The following is a 23212-nucleotide window of genomic DNA, read 5'->3' on the forward strand; positions in this document are numbered from 1 at the left end:
AAGAAAACATGTCCTCACCATACATTGTAACACTGAAATAAACTGTCAGGATACTCAGGCTGAAAAGGATGCTGACTCTCCACAGATCCGAACCACCAGGCATCATCTATAATACTGCGAAATCTGTCCCCTAGTAAATCAGGAACAGAAAAACTTTAAATATCCCTTCGTAAGAAGTGCATTAATAGTAATTACAACCTAACCTCCATGTGAGTTTTTATTAATTCCTTTTTCCATTATTTTAGGTTAACCACGGGGAGAACAAAATCAGGCAAGCAGCCAGAATTGAAGAATCAAAGATATCCTGGAATATTATGATAGAAAAAGTTACAAATTAGAAAATGTGGTGAGAACAGGAGTGAGGTCATGAAGGTGGTTGAAAATAAAAGTGAAAATTTGGAGAGTGAGATTTTGCTTAACTAAGAGCCACTGAAAGTCAACCATCATCACAGATGTGGTGAATGAACTGGTCTGCTCCCTGCCATGGCAAAAGTGTCCACAGGTCTGGTACTAGACAAAGGGATTAGTATATATTGGTACATGATGGGCCAAAGGACCTGTTTTCTGTGCTGCATCATACTATGATTCTCTTACTGTACCAAATGCTATGTCACAAAGTCAAACATTAGTGTGTTGCATGTGCACAACCAAATGTGCTGACATAGGGTAGATCTTCAAAAAATGCTATCATTTTCCTGTCACCTTTGTTTAAAAATCCATACTTACTGAACTTCAGCATTACTTATACCATCCTTCAACATTTTTCTCCAAACTATATGCTCACTAGCTGCTACACCATCTGGCTTCTAATATATTTCAGTGCATGAATTTCCCATTAAAAACTGATCCATGAGAAATGATAAACAGATTAAATTCCATGCAGTTCCTTTCATAGCTATACTCTGTTCACTGTTGTGAGGGCAAACTCAAAGTATTCATTTGAATCTAAGTCATGTCCTCTACTTCCACATTTACATTAAACCCATCTCTAGACGGCTTTACACTTTCACTTATAACCTCTAACCATATATATATATATACATACATACACACACACATCTTATTTTACAAAATAACTTCTGAGTTTTTCAATTTATCCATCAATGTGTCTTCACCACTTCCTCTTAACCATCACCACGTGCAGTTTCTATACTCCACTAGACTTTGAAGAATTGGAACTACTGTGCCTGTCAGAAGATTCCTCTTGTTATTTTTTTAATATTATACCTGAAGGTACCAGTTTCTTCCAAAAGTTACAAGTTTTAATTAAATGGAGAAGCCACAACTATTCCAGGGTGTACATATATCATTTCAGCTAGGGCAAGCATTTAATTGTTTAGTATAACTAAATATAGCAAATTGATTTTATTGAGATAGAAGAGTTTATTATTAAAGCTGATCTTACAGATGTATAAATTTAGTATCTTTCTTAACAGAAGAGAGACCAAGAGGTCATGGGTAGTGGTAGAAGCAGATATATTACAAGTGTGTAGATTGGGTATTTCCTGGAATGCATGTACAAAACAAATTTAGTATCTGCAGATTTGCTTAAAGTTTTTGAATCAACAGACCAAACCTGGTCATCTCCTTCCATCAGTCCACTCCTCCACCTTTCCTCAGAACTGAATGAAATTGGCATCCTGCCACAATCAAAGAACCTCAGCATTTCAGTTAATATGACCAAATTCTACGATGCTCACCTCACTTCTTCTGGGAGTTTGAATTTAGAATTATTCTTAACCACAGCTGAATGGAGACCCTACAATTATCCATAATGATACATGAATACCATTCAGGTAAGCAAATATTTCATTGACTAGTGTAACAAAAATGTTTAACATTGTTTTTTGTGGAGGTAACATTAAAGATTAGTTAACATGAGTTATGAATTTGCAATTTACTGTCATCATTTGGAAATTGGCAGTTTGGGATTCAACATGCACCAAAAACAGACCATTTGACAAATGAAATCTGCAGCTTTGAGGCATGTAACCTTAGTCTGTTCTTTCCCATGACATAAAGAGCACTATTATTTAAAAGTGTCATCATTCTTATTTTGAACAATAACAAAATTGGCACCTTTAAGATTCACGATTATTTAACTCTACTCTGGTGCCTAAGAATGGGCTCAATACCCACTTGCTGTATTGGTAAAAGTGGCATTTTGTTAAAGATATATTGCTTCTGGCCAATACTGAACAAAAGAAAGACTCAGTTTTAATTGCTATCCCAAAATGATAACATACATATCCAGCCGAGGAAAAACTCAACTCACCAACTTTCCAGTTTCTCTTTTTAGCTTCATCATAAAATTGCCGCAACACTAAAAAGTCAATGACATCTGGCATATCATGGTATCTGAAAAAAAATGATACGTAGAGGGCTAATGCAACCAGATAGTTAAAAGTTCATAGCAGCACATTTTGCATGTATTTTTTTAAAAGATCAGTATTGAACATGCTTGCAACGAAACTACATTTTCAAGAGGGAAGTTGAAAGGGTGCTGAATGCTGTTGACATAGGAGAAAAATAGTATGTTAAGTACAAAACAGGAGACAGCAGTTCAGAGATTGGAATTACTCTTGCTTAGCATCGTTAGTTCTTAACTTTGTTTTGTCTTCCCACCTGTGGCTACATTTGAGCACACATAACATAGTAGAGAGCTCCTAATATATAGAAGCGTCAGGACAAGGTTATTTTTTAAAACTTATTCTTAGGAGCTTGTAATGAATCTGATCAAATTCCAGCTGCAAGTAGCTTAAATCATGAACAGCTCACTATTTCAAATAAAAGATCATTTAGCATCCAGTGATATGTAAAATTAGGATTTAAAGATTAGTTGCATCTTTTGACTCCACAGACCAGAACTCTCATCTCAGTGCTAAAATTCCAAACTGAACAACATAAGGCCCATTTTCATCATACTAGAGTAAGATGAAGAGAGTCATGCTATTCTGTGGAGGTCAAAACTACAGGCTGGGTACCCTTATCCAAAACGTTTAGGGCCAGAAGTGTCTCAGATTTTGGAATATATAATGAAGTAGAGCAGCTTGGAAATGCCATGATTTCTGACTTTGAACTTATGTATTATTGGTAGACAGACTTTGTCTTACACTTGTTCATCACACATATGCAGCCGTTCAGCATGTTATAAATTCTCATCAGCAACAATCTTGGTAAACTCAATGAATTTCCCTGTTGCATTGTGATCAGATGCTTTATCACATATCATTAAAAATGTAATACTATGTCATCTTAAATTTCTGCAATCAGCCTGCTGAATATTCACAATTAACTTCAATTTTCAGTTCACCATGATAGATCTTTGCTTGTTTCCATGATCAGCAAAGTTTTGCTGGATGCTGAGGTTAAGATGGCGCTACTGAACATGTGTGTTAGCTTCCTGGCAGTCAAAAAGCTAAGAACTCAGACTAAAAAAATCACTAAAGATCCCTTTTCTGAGGTAAACTGTGTTAAATTATCGCCACAAACGGTGAAGGGGAGAGCAATGACTAAGTGTGTTCAGTGAATGAATCGACGTACATGGAGTTCCGATGTCCGTACAGCTTGTCCAGGAGCGAGGTGGGATCACTCTGGGCGCCATAAGGAGAAGTCAGGGTCCAGGCAGAGGAGATGCGATTTCAATGCTCGTACAACTGGCCTGGGTAAGACGTTGGATTGCTCCGGACACCATCAAGCTTGACAGCGGATTTGAGCTGGGCAATAAGATCCGGGCCTGGAGCGAGTCACTGAGCAGCGCGATCTAGATTCGATTTCAATGCTCGTTCAACTGGCCTGAGTATGACGTTGGGTTGCTATGGACGCCGTCAAGCTGATCTGACTAGCCTGAGAGCGGATTTGAGCTGGGCAATAAAATCCGGCCTGGAGTGAGTCACCGGGCAGCGTGATCTAGGCCTGGGACCTTTCGTAGCAGTGGTGCCTGGCTCCCTGTGCAAGGTACAATATGCTGTTTAAACAATTTAAACACCAGCCCAAATCAGAGGCGAGAGACAGGGCACCGGTGCTTTTCTGTGTTCCATTGTTGGGTCAATTTAAGCACTGGCCTAGATAGACTGAAAAGACAGCGTGTCAGATGGGATAACAGCCAATTTCGCTCGTCCTCCACAATGGTCATCCTCATGGCACTAAGGCTATGAAGACGGCCTCAGCTGCTGTGCTCCATGCCCACTAATAAGATGGACTAATAAGTAAGGCTTTGGGCCTACTCTGGGCTGCACCGGGGTTTGATTTGAAGATTCATTTTTGGTTCAGAATGCTGTTGTTCACTTCAATTGCTTGCATGACTTGTATTTCTTTTTTTTTCTCTTGCACATTGAGTGTTGGTCTTTATTTCAATTTTTATTTCTTTTCTTCTTTAAATTGGGCTATTTCGGGTTTCTTGATTTATGGCTACCTGTGAGCAAACAAATCTCAAGGTTGTACTTCAATCTTAAATCTTAAGTGGAATATGTTCACACCAATGAAACCACTATTTTAATACGTGATTGAGATCTTCAATTTTTGCTTTATGCTATGTTTTTTTTTTATTTTTCATTAACTTCAGTTCATTACAAATGTGAGGTCATTTCTCAGAATTGTGGTGCAGAGAGATCTGGGCATCATTTGGGAATCTTCCCAGTGCCTTGTGACGTCATGTTAGCACTCAAAAAATTTACAGTTTTCAGAGGTTTTTAAATTTTGGAATTTCAGATAAGGGATACTCAACCTGTTATAATTACTAAATTGAAATTTCACATATTGAGCTTTGAATTATAGGCATTAAACCTGATACAGAGTAAATTACAGTTTAGAGAACATAATAAAAGCAAAAGGCATACACCTTTTAAAGTGATCAAGATGTCTGCCTAATATTTGAAACTGCATATATGGATATTCTTTCCTATAAGAAATTGCAGTTACTTACTTAATAGAAAAACATTCTCCAGACATTTTGCCAGTTATAGGATCTAACAGAGAAAGTTTCAGACAGCATAATGTAGGTGGTCCAACTTCATACTTGATCCCAATGACCTTTACAATCTCTTGTTCCTATAGATTAATAAAATAATATGAAATTATTTAGCCATAAAATAGCCAATATGTCCTTATAAAAAACAGTTCATATTTTTATGCACCCTGTCTACTTTTTTCCTGCCACATCATGGGCTATAATCCTTTTGATCAGGAAAAAAAAACTGTTTTAAAAGCAACAGATTGGCTAAAGTAGGTATCACATAGAACATAGAAATTGACAGCTAATTACAGGCTCTTTGGCCCATAATATTCTGCCGACCATGTAACCTACTCTAGAGACTGGCTAGAATTTCCCTACCACATAGCCCTCTATTTTTCTAACCTCCAGGTACCTAACTAAGAGTCTCTTAAAAGACCCTTTTGTATCTGCTTCCACCACCACCACCGGCAGTGCATTCCACACACCAACTGCTCTCTGTGTGATAAGCTTACCACTGACATCCCCTTGGTACCTATTTCTAAGCACCTTAAAATTGTGGACCCTCGTGTTAGCCATTTCAGTCCTCGGATTAAGCCTCTGACTATCCACATGATCAATGCCTCTCATCATCTTTTACACCTCTATCAGGTCACCTCTCACCCTCCGTCGCTCCAAGGAGAAAAGGCCAGGTACATTCAACCAATTCTCATAAAGTACGCCCTCCAATACAGGCAACATCCTTGTAAATCTCCTCTGCAATTTCTCTATCAGAGCGGAGGAAAGGGAAAACAGAAATAAATCTAAGATAGTGAGAGTAAAGATGTCAGGAAAGACAGGCAGGTGATGGGGCAAATTTGTAGCCATTGGGATGAGTTGCAGTGCAATAAAGTTGCAGTGAAATTAAAGCAAAAAGTACCAAATACTGGTCTTAAGATGTGATACTTAAATGCACGCAGCATAAGGAATAAGGTGGATGATCTTGTCGTACAGCTACAGATTGGCAGGTATGATATTGTGGCTATCACTGAGACGTGGCTAAAGGATGCATGTCTCTGGGAGCTGAATGACCAAGGATACACGGTGTGTCGGAAGGATAGGAAGGTAGGCAGAAGGGGAGGCATGGCTTTATTGGTAAGAAATATATTAAATCATTAGAAAGAGGTGATATAGGATCGGAAGGTACAAAATCTTTATGGGTTGAGCTAAGAAATTGCAAGGGTAGAAGGACCCTGATGGCAGTTTATAGGCCTCCAAACAGCTGCAGTGATGTGGACTACAAATTACAACAGGAAATAGAAAAGGCTTGTCAGAAGGACAGTGTTATGATAATTGTGGGGGATTTTAACATGCGAGTGGATTGGGAAAATCAGGTCGGCACTGGATCTCAAGAGAGAGAATTTGTAGGATGTCTGCGAGATGGCTTTTTAGAACAGCTTGTTGTTGAGCCCACTAGGGATCGGCTGTACTGGACTGGGTATTGTGTAATGAACGGGAGGTGAAATAGAGAGATTGGGGTGAAGGAACCCTTAGGAGGCAGTGATCATAACATGATTGAGTTCACTGTGACATTTGAAAAAGAGAAGCCGAAATGTGATGTGTCGGTATTTCAGTGGAGTAAAGGTAATTACAGTGGCATGAGAGAGGAATTGGCCAAAGTTGACTGGAAAGGGGCACTGGCGGGAAAGACAGCAGAGCAGCAGTGGCTGGAGTTTATGCGAGAAGTGAGGAAGGTGCAAGACAGGTATATTCCAGAAAAAAAGAAATTTTCGAATGCAAAAAGGATACAACTGTGGTTGACAAGAGAAGTCAAAGCCAAAGTTAAAGCAAAGGAGAGGCCATACAAGGAAGCAAAAATTAGTGGGAAGACAGAAGATTGGGAAGTTTTTAAAAGCTTACAAAAGGAAACTAAGAAGGTCATTAAGAGAGAAAAGATAAACTATGAAAGGAAGCTAGCAAATAATATCAAAGAGGATATTAAAAGCTTTTTCAAGTATATAAAGAATAAAAGATAGTGAGAGTAGATATAGGACCGATAGAAAATGATGCTGGAGAAATTGTAATGGGAGATAAGGAGATGGCAGAGGAACTAAATGAGTATTTTGCATCAGTCTTCACTGAGGAAGACATCAGAAGTATACCGGACACTCAAGGGTGGCAGGGAAGAGAAGTGTGCGCATTCACAATTACGACAGAGAAAGTACTCAGGAAGCTGAATACTCTAAAGGTAGATAAATCACCCGGACTAGATGGAATGCACCCACGTGTTCTGAAGGAAGTAGCTGTGGAGATTGCGGAGGCATTACTGATGATCTTTCAAAAGTCGATAGATTCTGGCATGATTCCGGAGGACTGGAAGATTGCAAATGTCACTCCGCTATTTTAGAAGGGGGCAAGGAAGCAAAGAGGGAATTTTAGACCTGTTAGCTTGAAATCGGTGGTTGGGAGGTTGTTGGAGTCGATTGTCAAGGATGAGGTTACAGAGTACCTGGAGGTATATGACAAGATAGGCAGAACTCAGCATGGATTCCTTAAAGGAAAATCCTGCCTGACAAACCTATTACAATTTTTTGAGGAAATTACCAGTAGGCTAGACAAGGGAGATGCAGTGGATGTTGTATAATTGGATTTTCAGAAGGCCTTTGACAAGGTGCCACACGAGACTACTTAACGAGATAAGAGCCCATGGAATTACGGGAAAGTTACATACATGGATAGATCATTGGCTGATTGGCAGGAAACAGAGAGTGGGAATAAAGGGATCCTATTCTGGTTGGCTGCCCATTACCCGTGGTGTTCCACAGGGGTCCGTGTTGGGGCTGCTTCTTTTTACATCGTACCTCAACGATTTGGATTATGGAGTAGATGGCTTTGCGGCTAAGTTTGCTGACGATACGGAGATATGTGGAGGGGCTGGTAGTGCTGAAGAAACGGAGAGTCTGCAGAGAGACTTGGATAGATTGGAAGAATGGGCAAAGAAGTGGCAAATGAAGTACAATGTTGGAAAGTGTACGGTTCAAAGCACTACCGTACTATTATTCAGTCATGGCAGAAGTAATAAACGGACAGACTATTATTTAAATGGGGAAAGAATTCAAAGTTCTGAGATGCAACGGGACTTGGGAGTCCTTGTACAGGATACCCTCAAGGTTAATCTCCGGGTTGAGTCGGTAGTGAAGAAGGCGAATGCAATGTTGGCATTCGTTTCTAGAGGAATAGAGTATAGGAGCAGGAATGTAATGTTGAGGCTCTATAAGGCACTGGTGAGACCTCACTTGGAATATTGTGGGCAGTCTTGGTCTCCTTATTTAAGAAAGGATGTGCTGACATTGGAGAGGGTACAAAGAAGATTCACTAGAATGATTCCAGGAATGAGAGGGTTAACATATGAGGAACGTTTGTCCGCTCTTGGACTGTATTCCTTGGAGTTTCAAAGAATGAGGGGAGACCTTATAGAAACATTTCGAATGTTGAAAGGCATGGACAGGGTGGATGTGGCAAAGTTGTTTCCCATGATGGGGGAGTCTAGTACAAGAGGGCGTGACTTAAGGATTGAAGTGCGCCCATTCAGAACAGAAATGCGAAGAAATTTTTTTAGCCAGAGGGTGGTGAATCCATGGAATTTGTTGCCACGGGCAGCAGTGGAGGCCAAGTCATTGGGTGTATTTAAGGCAGAGATGAATAGGTATCTGAGTATCCAGGGCATTGAAGGTTATGGTGAAAAGGCAGGGGAGTGGGACTAAATGGGAGAATGGATCAGCTCATGATAAAATGGCGGAGCAGACTCGATGGGCCGAATGGCCAACTTCTGCTCCTTTGTCTTATGGTCTTATAATATCCACAGCATCCCTGTAGTGAGGTGATCAGAATTGAACACAGAACTTAAAGTGGGGTCTGACCAAGATCTTATATAGCTGAAACATTACCTCACGGGTCTTGAACTCAATCCCACAGTTGATGAATGCCAACACACCATATGCCTTCTTAACAACACTGGCAACCTATGCAGCAGCTTTGAGTGTTCTATCGACATGGACCCCAAGATCTCTCAGATCCTCCACCCTGCTAAGAGTCTTACCATTAATATTATATTCTGTCTTCAAATTGGACCTACCAAAATGAACCACTTCACACTTCAGTTAGTCCTGACGAAGGGTCTCGGCCTGAAACGTCGACTGCACCCCTTCCTAGAGATGCTGCCTGGCCTGCTGCGTTCAACAGCAACTTTTATGTGTGTCACTTCACACTTCTCTGCATTGAAGTCCATCTGCCACTTCTCAGCCCAGTTCTGCATCCTATCGATGTCCCGCAGTAACCTCTGACAACCCTGCAGACTATCCACAACACCCCCAACCATTGTGTCATCAGCAAACTTACTAGACCACCCTTCTACTTGTTCATCCCGGTCATTTATAAAAATCACAAAGCGGAGGGGTCCCAGAACAGATCCCTGAAGAACACCACTGGTCACCAACCTCCATGCAGAATACGAACCATCTACAACCACCCTTTGCCTTCTGTAGGCAAGTCAATACTGGATCCACAAAGCAAGGTCTCCTTGGATCCCATGCCTCCTTACTTTCTGAAGGAGCCTGGCATGGGGAACCTTATCAAATGCCTTACTGAAATCCATATACACTATATTCACTGCTCTATCTTCATCAATGTGTTTTGTTACTTCCTTAAAGAATTCAATCAGGCTCGTAAAGCATGACTTTCCCCTAGACAACACCATGCTGACTATCCCTAATCAGATTCTGTCTCTCCAAATGCTCATAAATCCTGCCTATCAGGACCTTCTCAAACAACTTGCCCACCACTGAAGTCAGACTCCTGGTCTACAATTTTCTGGGTTCTCTCTGCTCCCTTTCTTGAATAAGTGAACAACATTTGCAACCCTCCAATCCTCCGGTACTTCTCCCGTCCCCATTGATGATGTAAAGATCATCACAAGAGGCTCAGCAATCTCCTCCCTCACTTCCCACAGTAGCCTGGGGTATATCTCATCCGTCCCGGTGACTTAACTAACAATGCTTTTCAGAAGCTCCAGCACATCCTCTTTCTTAATGTCTATACACTCAAGAGTTTCAGTCCGCTGTAATCATCCCCACAATTATACAGATGCAAGTTACTTCCGCTACCTCCTCCGACTCCATGTATACGTTTCCACTATCGCACCTGATTAGTCGTATTCTCACACAGCCATACACTTGCCCTTCACAAACTTGTAGAGTGCCTTAGGGCTTTCTTTAATCCAGCTCACCAAAGTCATCTCATGGCCCCTTCTAGCTCTCCTAATTTCATTCTTAAACTCCTTCTTAGCAACCGTGTAATTTTCTAGAGCTCTAACAGTACTGAACATGTTCCCTGAACATTTGCCACATTTCTGCTCTGCATTTCCTTGAGAACATCTGCTTCCAAGTTCCTGCCTAATAGCATTATATTTCCCCCTACACCAATTAAATCTTTTCCCAAATTATCTGCTCCTATCCCTCTCCAGCGCTACGGTGAAGGAGATACAAGTTGTGGTCACTACCTCCAAAATGCTCTCCCACCAAGAGATCTGACAAATGACCAGGCTCATTTCCTAATCAGATCAAGTACAGCCTCTCCTCTAGTTGGCTTATCTACATATTGCGTCAGGAAACCTTCCTAATAAACACCACCCCATCTAAACACCTTGTGCTAAGGAGATGCCAATCAATATTAGGAAAGTTAAAATCTCCTATCACGACAACCCTATTATTATTTCACCGTTCCAGAATCCGCCTCCCTATCTGCTCCTTGATATCCCTGTTACTCTTGGAGGGGTCCACAAAAAACACATAGTAGTTATCGTCCCTTTCCTGTTTCTGACTTCCACCCACACTGACTCAGTAGACAATCCCTCCATAGCTTCCTCCTTTTCTGCAGCCATGACACTATCCTTAATTAGGAGTGCCAGTCCCCCACCTCTTTTGCCTCCCTCTCTGTTCTTTTTGAAACATCTAAAGCCTGGCACACTCAGCAGCCATTCCTGCTCCTGAGACATCCAAGTCTCTGTAATGGCCACAACATCACAGTTCCACGTATTGATCCACGCTCTAAGTTCATCCACCTTGTTTATGATACTCTTTGCATTAAAATAGTCACATCTCAAACCATCTGGCTGAGTGTATCTTTGCTCTAACATCTGCCGATCCTTCCTCTCAAACTCCCTACAAGCTTCCCATCCTCTGCCTCTTCACTTCGGTTTCCACTCCCCTCCAAATCTAGTTTAAACTCTCCCCAATAGCGTCAGCAAACCTCCCCGCCAGGATATTGGTCCCCTTTGGATTCAAATGCACCCCGTCCTTTTTGTACAGGTCACACCTGCCCCAAAAGAGGTCCCAATGATCCAAAAATCTGAATCCCTACCCCCTGCTCCAATCCTTCAGCCAAGCATTTATCCTCCACCTCATTCAATTCCTATACTCACTGTTGCATGGCACAGGCAGCAATCCCGAGATTACTACCTTTGAGGTCCTGCTTCTCAGCTTTCTTCCTAACTCCCTGTATTCTGCTTTCAGGACCTCTACTCATTTTCGACCTATGTCATTAGTACCAATATGTACCACGACCTCTGGCTGCTCACCCTCCCTTTTCAGGATATAGTAGACGAACCCTGGCACCCGGTGGCAAACAATCATTCTTGGTTCTTTTTCGCGTCCACAGAATTGCCTATCTGTCCCCTTAACTATAGAGTCCGCTATTACAGCTGCCCTCCTCTTCCTTTTCCTACACTTCTGCTTCCCCCAGGTAGGTCCCCCCTGACTCTTCTCCCTGACCTGTGCGAAGCTTTCTCTCTCTTTGAATCGATTGGTCTGCTGCTAATGCTAGCATATTACAAAAGCTACTGTGGACTCTGGTTTATCTATCAACCAGATGACTTCATCAGCAACATATGCCTATGGCCTATACTTATGCCATCTGTAAGTGCACCAATGGCGCAATATTTGGATCCAGAATAGATGCTCTGGGACGCTGACAGCCAGAAGCTGCTCACTCTTTCCACTGCTGATCCCTCAATGAGGACTGACATGTGATCTCTTAACATCCTCTTCCTGAAGTCCACAGTTAACTCTTATTGTCTTATTGATACTGAGTGCAAGGTCGTTGTTACAACACCAATGAACCAGCCAATCTTTCTCAGTCCTCTATGCCTCCTTGTCACCATTTGAGGATTCAGCAATAGTTGTGCCATTGGCAAATTTATAGCTGGTGTTTGAGCTGTGCATAGTCACACAAGCATGTGTGTAGAGAGAGTGGAGAAGTGGGCTAAGCACGAATCCTTGAGGTGCACCTGTGTTGATAACAAAGAGTCATTATTTCCAATCTGTACTGCCTAAGGTCACCTGGTGAGGAAGTCAAGGCTCCAGTCGCAGAGGGGGATACAAAGGTCCAGGTTTTTAAACTTACTGATTAATACTGAGGGCATGATGGTGTTGAATAATGAGCTGTGATCAATAAACATTAGCCTGATGTTGGTATTGTTGTTGTTCAGGTGGTCCAAGGCCTAGTGGACAGCAAGTGACATTGCATTTGCTGTAGACCTGTTGTGGCAGTAGTCAAACTGCAATGGGCCCAGGTTCTTGCTCAGGCAAGAGTTAACTCTAGCCATGACCAACTTCTCAAAGCACTTCACCATAGGTGGGAGTGCTCACTCTGCTTTGCTTTGTACTGGTATAATCGATGCCCTTTTGAAGCAGGTGGGAATCTCTAAATGTAGAAGTGAGAGTTGAAGATGTCCTTGAATACTCCAGCCAGCTAGTTGGCACTGGTTTTCAGTGCCTTGCCAGGTATACCATTAGAACCTAACATCTTGCAGTTTCACGAGAAAATCTGCAGATGCTGGAAATTCAAGCAACACACACAAAATGCCGGTGGAACGCAGCAGGCCAGGCAGCATCTATAGCAAGAAGTATAGTCAACGTTTCGGGTCAAGACCCTTCGTCAGGACTAACAGAAAAAAGAGATAGTAAGAGTTTCAGTTTCCTTGCAGTTTCACCCTCTTGAAAGGTATTCTGACATCAGCCTCCTAGCCAGATATCACAGGATCACAGATGCTGCAAGGATTCGAGCTAGTTGGAGACTGAAGCATTACAACCCATTTATGAAGTTATGTTTCGCCTCACTGAAAATAATACATTCGATCCAGGCAATTGCAGCTTCCCCTGTCATCTGTTGTGGAGGAATTCAAGGCGGCTAAATGCAGAGCCTAATTAAGCTTGGGAGATTCAAATGACCAGTTAAGCAACCAGGCATTACAACCAGATCTGGGCGCAAGTGGGCAGCCACTGCAGCTGTAGAGCAGGCAGTGTGTTCTCTGAAGCTGCGAGATATCATTGGCAACCCCTGCGTCGGGCGGCAAGGCCTTGGCTCAGTTCACTTCCAGCAGTGGGGAAACGCAAGGTGAGACAGACAGAAGTACGGATCCCTGAGGAAGAGAAGCGGATGTCAAAGGCAGTGGAACAAGGGTCCCAGGGTGCCTGGACAAAATGGGATCTGCCCAAGCATAAGATCTCATGGGCAGAGTTATGGAGACTGAAGCCCTTCCATATTTCCTCCCTCTTGCGATCTGTGTATGACACCCTTCCTTTGCCATTACATCTGTACACATGGGGGGGATGAGAGAGGACCCGAACTGTAAGCTCTGTGGTTGAAAGGGCACACTGGCTCATATACTGTCCGTGTGTAAGAACAGCTCTAACTCAAGGACGGTATAGGTGGCGCCGTGATAAGGTGCTTCTGGATCTTGCTGACTCACTAGAGCGGGAGAGATGCAAGAAGAGGATGGCTGGCACAGATTTGAGGAAGGCCATCACCTTCATCAAAGAGCGAGCTAGGCCTTTCGTAACCAAACAACCAAAGGCAAATCTACTGCTAACAGCCAGGTCCTAGGAGATGAGGGTCGATGTGGGAAGAAGGCTGCAGTTCCCAGAGGTGGTGCATACAACCCTCCGCCCGGACATTGTATTGTGGTCAACTGAAGACCAGAAAATAATTCTGGTTGAGCTGACGGTGCCGTGGGAGGAGGCCCATGAGAGAAAGGCCGTGAAGTACCAGCCCTTAGTGCAGGACTGTAAACATAAGGGATGGCAGGCATGGTTGTTCCCTGTGGAGATCGGCTGCAGAGGTTTCCCAGCCAAATCAGCATGGCGCTTGTCGTCAGCTCTGGGCCTGAACGAAAGGAGCAAAAAACAAGCAGCTCGTAGGATGGGGAAAGAGGCAGAAGGAGCCTCTTGTTGGATTTGGAGTAGGGGAGAGGGGGGAAGCTGGAAGCCAGGAGCAGATGGGTAGTGATTTGGCCACCACTGCCGGCCCACCAACTGGAGAGTGTCATGGTTAAGGGTCAAAACACTCTGTGAAGGTTGGGAACCACCTGATGACATCTGCTCCTGGCTGAAGGCTACAGTTACTTCATAAGGTATCTGGAGAATACACCCTAACAGGCGTATGTAACAAGTAACAGGTAAGTATGGCATGCAAACCCTGCCACAGCTGACGCGCACCCAAGTGTGTCTCTAACTTCAATTGCAACTGCTCATTCAGAAACATTTTAACTGTCTTGAAACAATGTTGTGTACTAAATACCTGCAACTGTGACAGAAGATTTCAGCTTTAGTAGCTCAAAATGGGAATATTTGACAGTTGTCCTTGGAAACAAAGAGTTGCCACTCTCTGGTATCGTCTTGAAGGAACGAGAGCAAAAACCCAGTTGTGGAGCCCAAGTCATTGCGTATATTTAAAGCAGTGTTTCTTTATTTAATAATGAAGTCAAAGGTTATGGGGAGAAGACAGCAGGATGGGGTAAGGTGCGAAAAATAAATCAGCCCTGATTGAATGGCAGAACAAACTCAATGAGCCAAATACCCTAATTCTGCTCTATGCGTAAGTAATTTGAAATTAGGTGGTAAGGAAGTGAATTGCTATATGTTTTTGGTAGTTACCTTTATAAGTTGCACTCACCCTGAGTTTTAATTTGATCCATGGTTGCTTCTGAAGGCTTACGTTGTATATTTTTGCTTTCTTAACAGCTTTCACATATGCTTCATGTCCTTGACGAAAATACACAACCTGGAAGGATATACAAAACCCTTAACTGAAATTATAAGGATTAATTATTAGAAGATTATTTTCTGTTCAGTGAACAATTCTCTTTCCACACTCAACCAAATCAAATGTCAGTTTAAATCTCATAAAAACATAAAACATCTTTTCCGGTTGGATCTATTGAAAAATTCATTTTAAGACGATAAACCATATGAACAGAATTAGGCCATTTGGCCCATCAGGTCTGCTCCGCTGATCCTTCTTTTTCCCCTCAGCCCCACTCCCCGGTCTTTTCCACATAACCTTTGATGCCATTTCCAATCAAGAACCTACCAATCTCTGCCCTAAATACACACAACGACCTGACCTCCACAGCTACCTGTGGTAATAAATTCCACAAATTCACCATCCTCTGGCTAGAGAAATTTCACCATATCTCTGTTTTAATTGGACCCCCTCTATCCTGAGGCTGTGCCTTCTTGTCCTAGACTCCCCCACCATGGGAAACATACTTTTCACATCTCTCTCTAGGCCTTTCAACATTCAAAAGGATTCAATGAGATCCCCTCTCATCCTTCTAAATTCCAGCAAGTACAGTCCCAGAGCCATCAAACTTTCCTCATATGATAACCCTTTCATTCCCAGAATCATCCTTCTGAACCTCCTCTCTAATGCCAGCACATCTTTTCTTAAGATGAGGATGAGGATGAGGAGCCCAAAACTATTCACAATACTCAAGGTAAGGCCTTACCAGTGTCTTATAAAGCCTCAGTATCACATCCCTGCACTTGTATTCTAGATCTAATGAATGAATGTTAACATTGCATTTGCCTTCCCCACCACCAACTCTACCTGCAAGTTAACCTTGTTCTGCACAAGGACTCCCAAGTCCTTTTGCATCTCAGATTTTTGGATTTTCTCCCCATTTAGAAAATATTCTGCACGTTTATTTCTTCTACCAATGTACATGACCATGCATTGTCCAACATTGTATTTCATTTGCCACTTTTTTGCCCATTCTCCTAATCTAAGTCCTTGGGCAGCCTACCTGTTTCCTCAACACTACCTGCCCCTCCACCAATCTTCGTATCATCTATAACCTTGGCAACAGAGCCATCTATTCAATCTTCTAGCAACACACATAAAAAACACATAAAAGTTGCTGGTGAACGCAGCAGGCCAGGCAGCATCTGTAGGAAGAGGTGCAGTTGACGGTTCAGGCCGAGACCCTTCGTCAGGACTAACTGAAGGAAGAGTGAGTAAGGGATTTGAAAGTTGGAGGGGGAGGGGGAGATCCAAAATGATAGGAGAAGACAGGAGGGGGAGGAATGGAGCCAAGAGCTGGACAGGTGAAAGGCAAAAGGGATACGAGAGGATCATGGAACCCGAGGTCCGGGAAGAAAGATGGGGGGGGGGGGGACCCAGAGGATGGGCAAGGGGTATATTCAGAGGGACAGAGGGAGAAAAAGGAGAGTGAGAGAAAGAATGCGTGTATAAAAATAAGTAAGAGATGGGGTACCAGGGGAAGGTGGGGTGGGGCATTAGTGGAAGTTAGAGAAGTCGATGTTCATGCCATCAGGTTGGAGGCTACCCAGACGGAATATAAGGTGTTGTTCCTCCAACCTGAGTGTGGCTTCATCTTTACAGTAGAGGAGGCCGTGGATAGACATGTCAGAATGGGAATGGGATGTGGAATTAAGATGTGTGGCCACTGGGAGATCCTGCTTTCTCTGGCGGACAGAGCGTAGATGTTCAGCAAAGCGGTCTCCCAGTCTGCGTCGGGTCTCGCCAATATATAAAAGGCCACATCCGGAGCACCGGACGCAGTATATCACCCCAGCCGACTCACAGGTGAAGTGTTGCCTCACCTGAAAGGACTGTTTGGGGCCCTGAATGGTGGTAAGGGAGGAAGTGTAAGGGCATGTGTAGCACTTGTTCCGCTTACACGGATAAGTGCCAGGAGGGAGATCAGTGGGGAGGGATGGGGGGGGACGAATGGACGAATGAACACTTCACCTGTTTGTCGACTGGGGTGATATACTGCGCCCGGTGCTCCCGATGTGGCCTTTTATATATTGGCGAGACCCGACGCAGACTGGGAGACCGCTTTGCTGAACATCTACGCTCTGTCCGCCAGAGAAAGCAGGATCTCCCAGTGGCCACACATTTTAATTCCACATCCCATTCCCATTCTGACATGTCTATCCACGGCCTCCTCTACTGTAAAGATGAAGCCACACTCAGGTTGGAGGACCAACACCTTATATTCCGTCTGGGTAGCCTCCAACCTGATGGAATAGTATAGAAGATACTGAGTAGAAAAGAGCAACACAGACAAATGAATGAAGCAGAAAGGAGATCAAGAAGGAGCATAAGGAATCATGTCATTTTAAAACACTACTAACAATAAATACATTTAAATAAACATGTATCTCAAATCTATAGAGGAAGTGGTTTGAATGGTAAATCCTGCCCTGCCAGGAAAATGTCTTGTATACCACCATTTTCTATTGCATTCTCCCTTACACATTTATCTAGCTTCTCCATTTGCTTCACCTACTTCCTGTGTAACAAGTTCCATATTCTGTGGAACGCTTCTTTTAAAAAATCAGAGATTAATGGAGCTAGGGCTTTACTTCAGAGATTAAGGGAACTATGGCTTTACTCTTTGGAGAGGAGGAGGATGAGAGGAGACATGATGGAGGTGTACAAGACAATAAGAGGAATAGATAGAGTGGATAGCCAGCGTCTCTTCCCCAGGGCACCACTGCTCAATACAAGAGGACACGGCTTTGAGGTAAGGGGTGGCAAGTTCAAGGGGGATTAGAGGAAAGTTTTTTACTCAGAGAGTGGTTGGTGCGTGGAATGCACTGCCTGAGTCAGTGGTGGAGGCAGATACACTAGTGAAGTTTAAGAGACTATTAGACAGGTATATGGAGGAATCTAAGGTGGGGGGTTATATGGGAGGCAGGGTTTGAGGGTCGGCACAACAAGGGCCTGTACTGTGCTGTACTGTTCTATGTTCTGTGCTCATACATGACATACAAAGCAGGCATATAGATCCAGCAAGTGGAACGTTAACCTTTATTGTGAAAGGACAGAAGTACAAAGGCAGAGAAACCTTGCTACAGCTGGAGTGTTAAGCACAGCTTCAAACTCCTTACCCAAGAAAGGATATATTTACATTGGAGGTAGATCAGGAAAGGTTCACCAGTTTGATTCACAAGGTGAACTGGTTGTCTAATGAGGGAAGGTTGAGTCGTTTAGGCCTGTACTCCCTAGTGTTTAGAAGTATAAGAGGTGACTTAATTGAAATGTTTAATATTCTTAAGGCTTGATAGGGAAGAGAGGAAAGGTAGGATTTTGAACACTACAGCTGAGTACCAGCCCTTCAGCCCACAATATTGTGCTGACCTGTTAACCTACTCCAAAGATCAACCTCACCCTTCCCTCCTACATAGTCCTCCATCTTTTCTATCATCCATCTAAGAGTTTCTTAAATGCGCCAAATGTATCTGCCTCTACCACCATGTCTGGTAGTGCACTCTGCATACTTACCACTCTCTGTATAATAATATTACCTCTGACACCCCCCAGTACTTTCCTCCAATCACCTTAAAATTAGGCCCCACTAGGTATTTGCCATTTCCACCTTGGGGAAAATATCACAGGTTATCTACTCAATCTATACCTCTTATCACATTTATCAAGTCATTTCTCGTCCCTCTTTCATTATATTTCATCAGGAGTTTAAGGAAATTTGGGTTTTCACTGAAAACACTCAAAGATGTACTGTGGAGAATATTCTGACTGGTGGCGTCACCATCTGTTACGGGGGGGGGGGCGCACAAAAGATTGAAATAAATTGCAGAAAGTTGTAAAATTAGTCAACTGCATCACAGGTACCAGCCTCTGTAGTATCCAAGACATCTTCAAGGAGTGATGCCTCAGGAAGGCAGCATCCGTTATTAATGACACCCAGCACCCAGGACATTCCTACCAAATGGTCGCAGCCCGAAATGTCGACTGTACTTTTCTTCCATAGATGCTGCCTGGCCTGCTTAGTTCCTCCAGCATTGTGCGTGTGTTACCCAGGACATTCTCACTGTTACTGTTAGGAAGGAGGCACAGAAGTCTGAAGGCACACACTCAGTGATTCAGGAACAGCTTCTTTCCCTCTGCCATCTGATTTCTTAATGGACATTGAACCTATGAATACTACCTCACTACTTTTTATTTGTTTCTGCACTACTTATTTAACTAGTTAATATATATATATATATACTGTAATTCAGTTTTTATCACGTATTGTGTTGTACTGCTGCCGCAAAGTTAACAAATTTCATTACACATGCCGGTGATATTAAACCCAATTCTGATTTCTTTGCACTAAAGAGAAAAGCTGTGGCTCATTCAATCTATCCTTTCTTTAATTATTGGGATACGGTTCAGAATAGGCCCCTCTGACCTCTCGAGCCATGCCATCCAGCAATCCCCCGATTTAGCCTCCGCCTAATCAAGGACAATTTACAATGACCAATTAACCTACCAACTGTTATGTCCTTGGACTGTTGGAGGAAACTGGAGGTGGTGAATTTGTGTAACTTATTATCACAGGCAGCTGTGGAGGTCAGTCGTTGGGTGTATTTAAGGCAGAGCTTGATAGGATCTTGACTGGACACAGCATCAAACGTTGCAGGAAGAAGGCTAGGGAGTGGGGCTGAGGAGGGGAAATAAAAGGACCTGCCATGATTGAAAGGCAGAGCAGATTCAATGGGCCAAATGGCTAATTCTGCTCCTGTGTCATATGGAAACCTATGCAGTTACAAGGAGGAAGTATAAACTCCTTACAGGCAGCAGCGAGAATTGAACCTGGGTCAGCAGTACTGTAAAGCATTATGCTAACCACCAGCTACTGTGTCGCCCTCATAAGATATGCTCTCTAAATAAAAAATCTGCATCCCCTCTAAAGCTTCTACATCCTTCCTATAATGAGGAAGAAGCTATCCTCCATTTCCCATGACAGAGGTGAACAAGAATTTATTCCCTAGTAGATCATGGATCTCTTGAATCCTCTTGAGTATGTCAAAGAGGCCACATCACTTAATATATTCAAAGCTGATTTTGAGATGGAAGGGAGCCAAAGATAAAGGGAAACAGGCAGGAAAGTAGAATTCAGCTCATGATCAGATTAGCTACGATCCTAATTTATGGCATAGCTGATCCAAAGCTCAATATGGCCTCTTTCAGCTGCTATATGGTGTGCAAGTGCTACCCAAGTTCTTCACTGAATTTATTGTTGATCACAATCATCTAAATAAAAGGTCAATTCTCTTTGTTTCTCCAACAAAAGCTGCCTGCCCTCCTCCACTACCTATTATTTTCCGTTTTTAAAATTTTGGGTTTCAAGCATCTTTCTCTCAAGGTTTTAATGATAAATTTTTCAACAGAGTAGATTCATTTTATTTGCTCTGTCAAGGAACGCAGCGTTTAACTTCCTATTATTGGAACTGAACAGCAAATCAAGATGATTTTATGTCATTCATCATATTCATAGTGAATGCTGTCACAGCTAATGAGGCTGCATGTTTATGGAAAACACAAGTAAGTTTGTAGATGCTGGAAACCCAAAGCAACACACACACCCAAAATGCTGGAGGAACTGAGTATCCTGTGGAAATGAACAAACCGTTGACGTTTCAGGTCGAGACCCTTCTTCAGGGCTGGAAAGGATGGGAGAAGATGCCAGAATAAAAAAGTGATGGGAGGGGAAGGAGGATAGCTAGAAGGTGATTGGTAAAGCCAGGCAAGGTAAAGGACTGGAAAGGATGAACTCTGATAGGAGAGGGGAATGGACCATAGGAGAAGGGTGGTGGGGAATGCAGACATCCCACCCTGCAAAAGCTCATTTCAGGGAGGTAGCACCATCAATTTGCAGGAGACTTCCGGGAGAAGTGGGATGTCTGCAATAGAGTAGCTCCTTAGCAGCTAGCCAGCTAGTTTAAATAACGTTAGCTATGCTAATGAACGAATGACACCTGTTAAACTCACCTCAAAATGTCTTTTACAGTCTTAACCCACCATGGGCAATAGAAAAGTCACTGTTGCAAACAGTGCAGTGAGCAACACTGTCATTATTTTGACCCCTATTAGGCAGGGGTACACTTTAGTGTAGTCTGGGGTGACGTACGTTTTATATTTTTTTTTGGAACGCTCTGCCATGGCGCGCTCGCGCTCTCTCTCTTTCTCTCTCTCATGGTAGCTCGCGCACTCTCTCGCGCTCTCGCTTGCTTTCTCTCTCACGCTCTCGCTTGCTTTCTCTCGCTCGCTCTCAAAAAAATTGATTTCCGTGATATTGTATATAATTTGCGGGCATCAGGGAGCCACTATTAATATGCGAGAGACTCCCCGAACTTGCGGGAGACTCCCGGCACTTCCGGGAGAGGTGGGATGTCTGGGAATGAGAACCAGGGGGGTTGAGAGGAGAGATAAGAGGCCTAGGTGGGGAATGGAAGAGGAGAGGAGGGGGAGGAAAATTTTCTTTTTTTTACCGGAAGAGGAAATCAATGTTCATGTCATCAGGTTGGAGGGAAGCCAGACTAATTATAAGGTGTTGCTCCTCCACCCTGAGGTTGGCCTCATTGTGGCACAAGAGGAGGCCATGGACTGACATGTCAGAACGGACTTGGGAAACAAAATTGGCCAATGGGAAGTTTCACTTTTGGTGGATGGAGTGGAGGTGCTCAACGAAGTGGTTCCCTAAGTTACAACGGGTCTCATCAATTTAGAGGAGGCCACACTGGGAACACCTGACACGAGAGATTCGCAGGTGAAGTGTTGCCTCACCTGGAAGGACCGTTTGAAGCCCTGAATGGAGTACAGCATATGGAATAAGGTAGATGATCTTATTGCACAGTTAGAAATTTGCAGATATGACATAGTGGGCATCACCGAGTTGTGGATGAAAGATCATAGCTTAACATCCAAGAATACACAATGTATTGAGAGGACGGGTGGGTAGGCAGATGCGGTGGGCTGGCACTGTTGGTAAGAAAAATGAAATCAAATCCTTAGAAAGAGGTGACATGGGATCAAGATACATGGAATCCTAGTGGGTAGAGTTAAGAAACTGCAAGGATTAAAAGTCCCTAATCAGTCCTCCGAACAGTAGCCAGGATGTAGGCAACAAACTACAACGCAAGATAGGGCAATGTTATGATAGCCATGGCAGATTTCAATAAGCAGGGAAATTGGGAATATCAGATTGGTGTTGGACTTCACAAGAGGGAATTTGTAGAGTGCCTACAAGATGTCTCAAATTGTGGTTCGGCCTACTAGGGAAAAGGCAATTCTGGATTGGGTGTCGTGTAATGAACCTGATTTGATTACAAGCCTTAAGATAAAAGAACCCTTTCGAAACAATGATCACAATATGATAGAATTCACCCTCCAGTTTGAGAGGGAGAAGCAAAAATATGATATATCTATATTACAGTAGAGTAAAGAGAAATACAGCAGCTTGGGAGATTAAACTCGTTTTTCAGAGGGCTGGGAATTGGAGCACCAGGTCAGAAAGTGAAGGATCAGACCTGAAAGTTAATGTTAAAGATAGTATTGAAAGGCAAAATCGAAACAACAGGTATGATGGGTTGGATAGTTTGAAGTGTGTATATTTCAATGCTAGAAGTATTATGGGTAAAGGTGAATGAACTTAAGATCATGGGACGGGTCATATTCTGCACGGAGGTCGGTCATCAGTGGAGTGCCTCAGGGATCTGTTCCAGGACCCTTACTCTTCGTGATTTTTATAAATGACCTGGATGAGGAAGTGGAGGGAAGGGTTAGTAAGCTTGCTGATGACACAAAGGTTGGAGTGTTGTGGATAGTATGGAGGGCTGTCAGAGGTTACAGCGGGACATTCATAGGATACAAAACTTGGCTGAGAAGTGGCAGATGGAGTTCAACCCAGATAAGTGTGAAGTGGTTCACCTTGGTAGACCATATATGATGGCAGAATATAGTATTAACGGTAAGACTCTTGGCAGTGAGGAGGATCAGAGGGATCTTGGGGTCTGAGTACATAGGACGCTCAAAGCAGCTGCGCAGGTTGACTCTATGGTTAAGAAGGCGTACGGTGTATTGGTCTTCATTAATCGCGGAATTGAATTTAGGAGCCGAGAGGTAAAGTTG

The 23212-nt window shown here is 43.1% G+C and overlaps 1 protein-coding gene across 9 annotated transcripts in view; it reads right to left on the minus strand.

The window, feature by feature from the left end:
• brwd3 (bromodomain and WD repeat domain containing 3) overlaps positions 1–23212 on the minus strand; it is a 302860-nt gene that overhangs the window by 124740 nt on the left and 154908 nt on the right. For 6 of the 9 annotated variants that reach the window (XM_072270315.1, XM_072270314.1, XM_072270316.1 and 3 more), the window contains exons 25-28: positions 14939–15046; positions 4925–5049; positions 2276–2358; positions 19–130 (exon numbers count right to left, since the gene is read on the minus strand). In XM_072270315.1, the coding sequence (XP_072126416.1) occupies positions 19–130; positions 2276–2358; positions 4925–5049; positions 14939–15046 (428 nt within the window). Of the gene's footprint in view, positions 1–18; positions 131–2275; positions 2359–4924; positions 5050–14938; positions 15072–23212 lie in introns of those variants that run through there. The other 3 variants (XM_072270321.1, XM_072270322.1, XM_072270323.1) reach the window with 2 other exon arrangements.

This window comes from Mobula birostris, chromosome 10 (genome assembly GCF_030028105.1).
Source record: "Mobula birostris isolate sMobBir1 chromosome 10, sMobBir1.hap1, whole genome shotgun sequence".
In the NCBI taxonomy this organism is placed as follows: domain Eukaryota; kingdom Metazoa; phylum Chordata; class Chondrichthyes; order Myliobatiformes; family Myliobatidae; genus Mobula; species Mobula birostris.